This window comes from Etheostoma spectabile, chromosome 9 (genome assembly GCF_008692095.1).
Source record: "Etheostoma spectabile isolate EspeVRDwgs_2016 chromosome 9, UIUC_Espe_1.0, whole genome shotgun sequence".
Lineage (NCBI taxonomy): Eukaryota > Metazoa > Chordata > Actinopteri > Perciformes > Percidae > Etheostoma > Etheostoma spectabile.
In genome coordinates this window covers 11,588,697-11,597,017 of record NC_045741.1, presented here as the reverse complement: position 1 = coordinate 11,597,017, position 8,321 = coordinate 11,588,697, and the positions used below count along the sequence as shown (strand labels likewise).

The window sequence follows — 8,321 nt, the reverse complement described above, 5'->3', positions numbered from 1 at the left end:
CCTCCTGTTTTGCTGTCTTTTTTCATTACAGAGATGCAGAGTAGACTTTGTGCAGAGTATCAGTCTGAGATCAAGTGTAAGGGCTCCCCCAGGTTGCAGGCAGACAGGGGTTAGGCCGGGGTTGACACCAGATCCCAGAGGAATTTGCAGGTTCTGTCACTAAAGCATGTACAGCCAGACGTGCAGCGGTGTGCTTTTACAAATGATTATGTGGATGTTTAATGAAAAGTGTCCTTAGGGCTTCTCCAAGCTTTTAAGACGATGGATGAATGTGGGTGTTTTGAAAAGACTGCATGAATGTCTCTTAGACTGGAGCTATGTATATGAGCACTCTGATCCCCTTAAAAAATAGAAACATAAAAAAGGATAGTAGCCCACATACTACTCATTGGTACTACTTGAAAGATAAGTATAAGATACACACAAATGTTGTGACATGTTATGAATGGATATTCACTCTTTTTTTGTGACTAGAACAGACATCTCAGCATTGTGCTTGACATACGTGACTTCCAGACTAAAGCCCATTTTAGACATTAAATCAGTATCATTGTTGGCTTCAACTGTCTGTTGAAGGAATGTATTTTGGGCTTCCAAACACAAGTCTCTGCTATGTAAATAATTAGTAAGTAATTTTGTAATGGCTCTTTTCAAACATGACAGAAAGGCAGCGATATTTGGGCTATATGTGGCATCTGGCACAGACAAGAGACTGGCAGAAACAAGACTTTCTATAGTTTTCTTCCAGGCTACATCATTAAAATATTAATAAATTACAGTTGCAGTTGAAGACTTAATAACAATAAGCATAAGGGACCCTTGACTCTGCTCTTAGTGAATCCCTTAATAACTTATCTCATTAATTTCATTGTCTGTTATGTACAATTTAAAAATATAATAGCCTACATGTTTTATAGTAGAGTTCAACGGTGCTAAAGCATTGCTTAAAAGTAGAAGATGTAAAGTTGTGACTCCTCTGTTAATTTGAAATGGCTTACTGGATATTCATACAAGAAGTATGTTTTTCAAATTAATTATTCTGGGTATTCTATCTCTGCGTATTAAAACACTTTCTGTTAATGTGAAGTATTCAATTTAAACTTGACCAACAAAAATTACGGTGTTGTGTATGAAAATATATCCTATCCTAATGAGAGGAATTGTGATGGACATTTTTTCAACATTTTTGGAGATTTTATTTACCCAAAAAATGTTGGGTTTAATCGAGAAAGAAATTGATACATTAATGCAGCCTTACTTTTGTTCTTGTGTTGTTGTAGTCCTGCGCTGAAGGTATGCTCTCCTGTGACATGTTTACGTTTGAATATGGGATAGCCCTGAATCATGCCAGAAGTAGTTCTGTCATTTTATCATGAAGGTGAGAACAAATCCTTATTTCCCTGCTATTGTTGAAAAGAAAAGAGAGTCATGTTTAAAGACAGCCAACAACCTGGTGAACTGACTTTGATGGAACACTCAAGAGCGTTAATGCGGTCAAATGCGCTTTCCTTTCTTTCCTTTGATGTCTCTATAAAGTCTTTAAGCTGATCCCAAACCCCCAAAAAACTGATCCCATCAATGGTTCTAGAGTCACTGAAAATCCACATTCCTGTCTAGGGAACTCGTTTGGTTCGTGGTCATTGTGTCTGCCTTATTCTGCATATAGGTCTTGGCTGGTGCTGCCTGTTGTGTTGCCCGGCAGCCACAGTGCATAAGTGCAAGCCCTCTTTTTGCTAACAGCTGTTCCACGCCTGTGCTCGCCTCTCCTCAAAACAGAGACTCTTTTTTTTTTCTGAATGGACTTGTTGTTCATTGTGCCCAGTGACTTCTGTTTACTCTCACACAAAGGCAAATCCCTGCCTAATCTGTGCTCCTCTCTCGCTGTCGTGTGAGGTTTAGATAACACTGGTCCGCTCGACGAGGAGCGCTCACAAATAGTTGGTCTGGTGGAGAGACATAGTGCTCCTACGCCGGAGCCCGGAAAGGCCAGCAGTGTGCATGTGTGTGTACAAATGTGTGTGCGTATTTGTGTTTGTGTGGAAGTGGACCCAACCCGCCATTCACAGCCCACTGACTTAACACGTTACCGGGGCAACCACACCAGTTGGTCTGCTATGCCACATACCAGACAGACACATGTAGGAGAAATTATGGTATGTCTGTAACCAGGCCTAATCCCAACATAACAAGGAGAACATTGGTGCCAAGTTTCAACTATCAAATGTCAACGTCTGGAGGAAATTGTTAAGAGTTCCTTTAGGTCACTCCGTGGAGGCTTAGTTAAAGAAACATTAATAGTTCACGGCGGAGTGCTTCCATTTTTAATGCTGAGCCGTCAGCTAGGTTTTTAGAAGAGCTCAGTGTGCATCCAGTCAGTCATACAGATGTGACATTTTCATCACTCTTCAGTGTGTAGTTTGTCAAAACATAGCAACCATTCTGTCTTTTATTCACTTTTAAATAAACAAAGTTAAATATACAATATATAGTATGTTGTCAGACATCAAGTAAGCTGCCTTTTGTAGAAATAAAACAGATTAGTGTTTTGTGACACATGGGCTCTCTGTGAAAGTAGTTTTGGCTTCTGCACGGTACATTGTTTGAGTGCAGTCTTGATCAATAGCGTTGTAAAAGTGTCTGCCTCTCTGTCAAATGTTTAGTTCACTTGACCTACTTGTGTGCTTATATGTGTCCAGGTGGTGGGTCTCTACCGTCTGTGTGGCTCTGCAGCCGTGAAGAAGGAGCTACGTGAGGCGTTTGAGAGAGACAGCTACGCCGTGGAGCTGTCTGAAAACGTGTATCCTGACGTTAACGTCATCACAGGTAAGCCGATCACTGGTAACAGAGAACATAAGTACAGAGTCACTCACCACACACTCAGCAAATTAGGAATTGGTTATTTAACTAGGTGGTCTTTCCAAAGAGCCTTAGTGTGTCCCTCTTGTCCCTCACTTCATTAAGATATTACATATTACACTGAGTATACAAAATGGTTTATAATTAGGTTTCCCATGAAACAGACGGACCAGATGATCCAAGATCAAATCTATTTCCATTATCGAATATCCCACCGATTGTTTTCTAGATAGTCAGAAACTAGGGAATTGCTCATCACAGTTTCCCAGAGCCCAAATTAACATCTTCAAATTGCTTGTTTTATCCTGAAAAAAACACTTATACTTAAAAGATGTCAGTGCAACCCATGCTCACCCTGTAGAGTGTGCACCCCGCGTGTGAGTGCGAGCACCATAATTGACTAAAATCAGGGTAAGCTGTAGGATTTGCAGAGAAGAAGTGTTACTTAATCAAGACAGTAACATTAATTAAAAAAAACAACAATAAATAGAATGTTTCTCAAATGGAGTCTGGATTCAGTATTGATCCAGTCCTTTCCCATCGTAAACGTGTCTGAAATGATGTGTCCTCTGCTGATAGGTCACATTTGTACGTCCAAGAGAAGAGCGTGTGTGAGTTTGCTGTTTGTTGTAAAAGCATTCCAGCAGTCAGCTAACAGTGTAGACCAGTGCCCTGAAGGCAGGACACACACACACACATCAGACCATGTTGTACATTCAGGTCATTCTTTCTTCTTCAGGTTTGTGGTTGAGACACGCTTATAGGACATGTTTTAAAGCACTTATAAACTTGGGCAAAGAGTTTTATTGTCCCACTGCAGTGCTGCAAATTTTATGTCCCTCTATGTATTATTTAAAGCCATTAATTTAGATGCTACTCAGACTCCTGTGAGCTGCAGCTTATTTCCACTTCGTTGCTGTGAAATAAAAAAAAATGGAAACAGTGAGTTACAGCACATTACACAGTCTTCAGCTTACAAAAAACAGCCGTGTCATTGGATTGAGTAATGACTCCAACAGTGCGACAGATGAGGGGGGAGGTTGTAGAAAATGACCTGGTCATGATTTTTTGTTTCTCCCACAAAAAGAGGAAGACCATGGAAACCCCTGGGCATTGTAGGAGCTGCTGTTGGTTTTGGGAAGAGGCCCTGTATAGGCGTCGTCCTATCATGCCTGCTTTGATCCACATGCATTCACATGGCAGGGCAAAGAACACAGTTAACAGTTGAGCGGGTTAGGAAAAAAGGGCCGGCACTAGCGAGGATTGTTGGTTTTTGCTCGCTGCCTAAATTTGCTCCAACAAGCGAGTTGCTGTTGCAGATGGACCTGAGTGAGTGGAACAGGACAGGGAGAGGGGGAAGGGAGGCAGATGATGGGTCCATGGTGTGTGCTGCAAAAATGTTCATCTGCTATATTATCATGGGTTTTATTATCAGTCTTACAACATACTTTCCTGAAACACTTGGTGAAACAATGCCCATTTATTGACTTTATTTAAGTTTTTTTGCCAGTAATTTGAATTGTAATCTATGTTTCAAGGAAACTTCTAACTTGAATTCATAACTGAAGTGAAATGGCCCATTGTGTTATGTTGTCTACATCTTTCAAATGCAAAGGCTGATTATAATTGAGTCTCTGCAGTGTGGAGTCAGACTGGAGGCTAGCTAATGAGCGGACAGCATCGGATGAGCTCAGTGGGCTGGCGTGTCACACGGCTAATTTTAAAGCAGAGGTAGTGAAAGGGATTACCCAGAGATCAGAGTTCAATCCAAAGCTTGCAAAACATGCTCAGTGTGCGGCCTGCCATTGTTTCAAATCACAATTCACTCAAGAGAACCAGAAAGGTGTTACCAACACACTATGGAAAAACAAGACAAACCGTTTTATCTTCAGCAGTTTGTGTTCAGTAAACAATCTTTCTGCTGTGTACTTAATCTGTTCATGTGTGACACTTTAGAGGGCGGTCATAGAAAGAGTCGGTTGCCAGGGGCGTTTCTAGGACTTGAGGAAGTTCTGAGCTTAGCCTGGACCCATTAATTGGCCCTACTTAACTTCTTAATAGCCAGTGCATGTTTATTTTAGCTGCCCAGTTTGTAGATGTTAGTTAAATAGCACCAACATTTGGCCTAATCATAACTGGCCTGGGAACCCAATTGTATGTGAATGTGTATGCCCCTATTTCTACCTTGTTCAGAATCAATGTATGCTGGGAATATCTTTATGTAAAGGTAAACATAGATTACAATCCAAATATAAAAACATAATGAAATATATTGAAGTAATGCACTCAGGCATTCTTTATTCTTTCAACTATTCATTCTCCTTGGATCAACTTTTATAATTATATTTGAGTAAGCACACATGTAGCCTAGGCATAATTTACTCATCCCTGTTTTGCATCTTTTGTTGGGGGTGTGACCTTCTTAAATGTGCATATGACAGTCATTCACCTCAATGATACATTATACATTTTAATTTATTAATAAACCCCTGGTCTGTAATATTTCAGATGTGCAAGCAAGATTTCTGCTCATGTTCCAAACTTTGTGCGCATACAAAATAGAACTCATCCCATCTGTGTTCTCTGTGATTTAGTGGAGTCTTGATATTTTGATTAAAGATAAAGGATTAATAGGCTCTTACAAGAATAGAGTCACTATTCTTTCAGATAATAATCCACTTGCACCATCCCCTGCTGTGCATTACGTGAACGCTCTGACAGACACACACATAGACATCAATCCAGCTTAAGGTTAGCCTGCTTTACAGGTGCTGGTTGACAAGTAGCTAATGCTAATGCTTGGTCTATAGCGTTAGCTAATTCTTGGTGGGAAACATAAGATTACGACATTGTTCAACACGCTCAGTAATTTTTAGTATGATTGTTTTGACCACGGTGAACAACTCTTGGCTAACCCACAAATTCATCACTAACGTTAAGTGTATGGATAGACAAATAATCTAATGGGAATTTAGCTAGCTAGCACACCCCTGTCTGTGTGCTTCACTCTCCCGGCGCTGCAAGGCTTCAGTTGGGATGAGCGCTGACAACAGCCCCGGGGCCCAGGGCCACATCCACAGTCAGCCCTCAGCCAGCTAGCAGCCAGTCACTATCATTACAGCAGTCGAAACCTGGTCAGCACTTAACTCCGGTGCTGAGGACGCTAACCCAGGCACCCGAGTCAGAAAAGTGGCCATTCGTAATGTTACAACTCCATTAGGCAAGGCAAGGCAAGGCAGCTTTATTTGTATAGCACATTTCAGCAACAGGGCAATTCAAAGTGCTTTACACAAAATCATTAAAACAGATAAAACACAAGTACAAACAGTTAAAAGTCATAAGCATTAAAAATCAATAAGACACATGAATAGACAGTTAAAAACAAAATAGAAACATTAGGACACATAAAACACAAGAATAAAAGTTACAGTGCAGCATAAGAAAGAAATGAGCATTAATTTAAAGAAAGGCAGCATCAAAAAGAAAGGTCTTCAGCCTTGATTTAAAAGAACTGAGAGTAGCAGCGGATCTACAGGTTTCTGGGAGTTTATTCCAGATATGAGGAGCATAGAAACTGAAAGCTGCTTCACCCTGTTTAGTTCTGACTCTGGGGACAGAAAGTAGACCTGTCCCAGATGACCTGAGAGGTCTGGGGGGGTCATAGTGTAGCCTTTCCATTAGCCTTACCGGTGTCCATAGACATAACAAATGATCGCAACACATCCCTTCCAGCTCCCAGAGTTATCCTTCCCACCCAGAGCCAATGCTACCAGATCTTTAAATTACTATTAGTATTAGTCCTTTTGGTGCCTTGTTGGTTAAATTTCTAATTGGGGTATTTCCCAAAAGTAATTAATTAAATAGTTGTTTAAAGTGCTTCTTCTTGTTTTCAACTGCTTCAATTTGCATTCAGTTGTTTCTCTTCTTAATGCTGTTGGAGAAGAAGTTTTATTGGAGCAGGACTTTTAGACAGCCTGAGTAGCCATTTGTGCATAAAGTTATAATACATTATTTACTTAAATTATCAAATTATGTTTTTCTTTCCGATAAGAGAGAGGCCTCACTCAGTCGTTAACTGTTTGGCAGTTTAGTTTATGACATCAGCAGTGCCAAATAATAGCAAAACCAGAGTCTCTTATCTCAAAATAAAAAAAACAACCTTTATTTATTTATTTTGGAATTCACACCGCTTTACAGCTCCCTCTGGTTGGATTTAAGAAATACACAATGAATCACTGTGGGAAACGTTTGGTTTTACAGGACACAGTAGCAACCTTAACTAATGATTAAGCCCTCAACTCAACCTGCTTTGGCCTTTGTGTGGTAACAAAGCTTCCAAAGTGATCCAATGATGAGGTACTTCCATCCAAATATCTGTCCTCTCTCCTGGGAAAATGATACCAGTGTCCAAAGCCCTGTGGTCGTGGTAGCACAGTTATTGATCCTTGTTTCAGGTCTTCTAATTTGCCTGGCCTGACTTGTCTTTTCCATAGCCTAGTTCCCTACTTTGCCCCCCACCCTCAGCAGTACACCAGTGAAGACATGGAAAGTCATTAACAAGTGCCCCCTTTGTTGCCGAACAAACACAGATGGTATTTGGCTCACGCATGGGGGATTAGCTGAACCCTGGGCCGTCCGGGGAAGCAGACAACCACTTTACAGAGAGCTGCAGGGCAGTGTAAGTGTCAGAATATGCAGAATAGTTTTAAACTGCAGGTCAGGAATTGTACATATTTCTGATGATCACAGTTAGGACTGGGGTTCACTGGTTTGGGGGTTTTGGGGGCTAAAGAAAAGTTCAAGAAACTACAGGATAAAGCTTTACCGTGCCACCGGACAAGGCAGTGGCACACACATCTCCTCTGGCCCCCCCTAGTGCTGTGGGGGCGTGCAGGACAGCAGCGAGGGGGCAGGACGGAGAACAAACCCCCATTTGTTCTCAAGGCGAGGCGTTGACTGCTGCACTGACAAGCGGAGTGACCTTCCGCTTTGTTTGAACAAGAGGTCAAAGGTAGAGCCGTGCACCAGTGAATTGTGTGCCTTGTAGTGTTTGGTGGCACATTTGGAACATTAAATGTCTGAATTGATTAGAAGAAAAACTTTTGCATCAACCTTCTTTTAGCTGCTATAATCTCTAGCTTTGATTGCATGCTTTGATGCTTTGATTTAGGGGGTTGTTTTTCTTCATCGCCGAGCTGCTTTTGATTGCAGTTGGGTCTCAGTCAGCCATACGGGTGGGTGGAGATACAGTATATGTATCTTTGTTCCTATCCCTGCTGGTATAAAGCCAACCCCAACAGTTTAAATGTGAGAGAAAAGACACTCAGTGTGTGGTTGTTGTCAGCTTGGTTGTAAAGGAAAGTGAAGCACCTGTAGGGGAAGCACTCCTGTTCACCCCTGGGTACATGACCTTGTGTGTATTTGTGGGTAAGAATGTGTGTGTGTGTGTGTGTGTGTGTGTGTGT

The 8,321-nt window shown here is 41.3% G+C and overlaps 1 protein-coding gene across 3 annotated transcripts in view; it reads left to right on the top strand.

Annotated features, from left to right (window-relative positions):
- The window catches only part of syde2 (synapse defective 1, Rho GTPase, homolog 2 (C. elegans)), a 46,674-nt gene that overhangs the window by 26,432 nt on the left and 11,921 nt on the right, over positions 1 to 8,321 (top strand). For all 3 annotated transcript variants that reach the window (XM_032525526.1, XM_032525528.1, XM_032525527.1), the window contains exon 5: positions 2,697 to 2,823. In XM_032525526.1, coding sequence (XP_032381417.1) covers positions 2,697 to 2,823 — 127 coding nt within the window. The remainder of the gene's footprint in view (positions 1 to 2,696; positions 2,824 to 8,321) is intronic.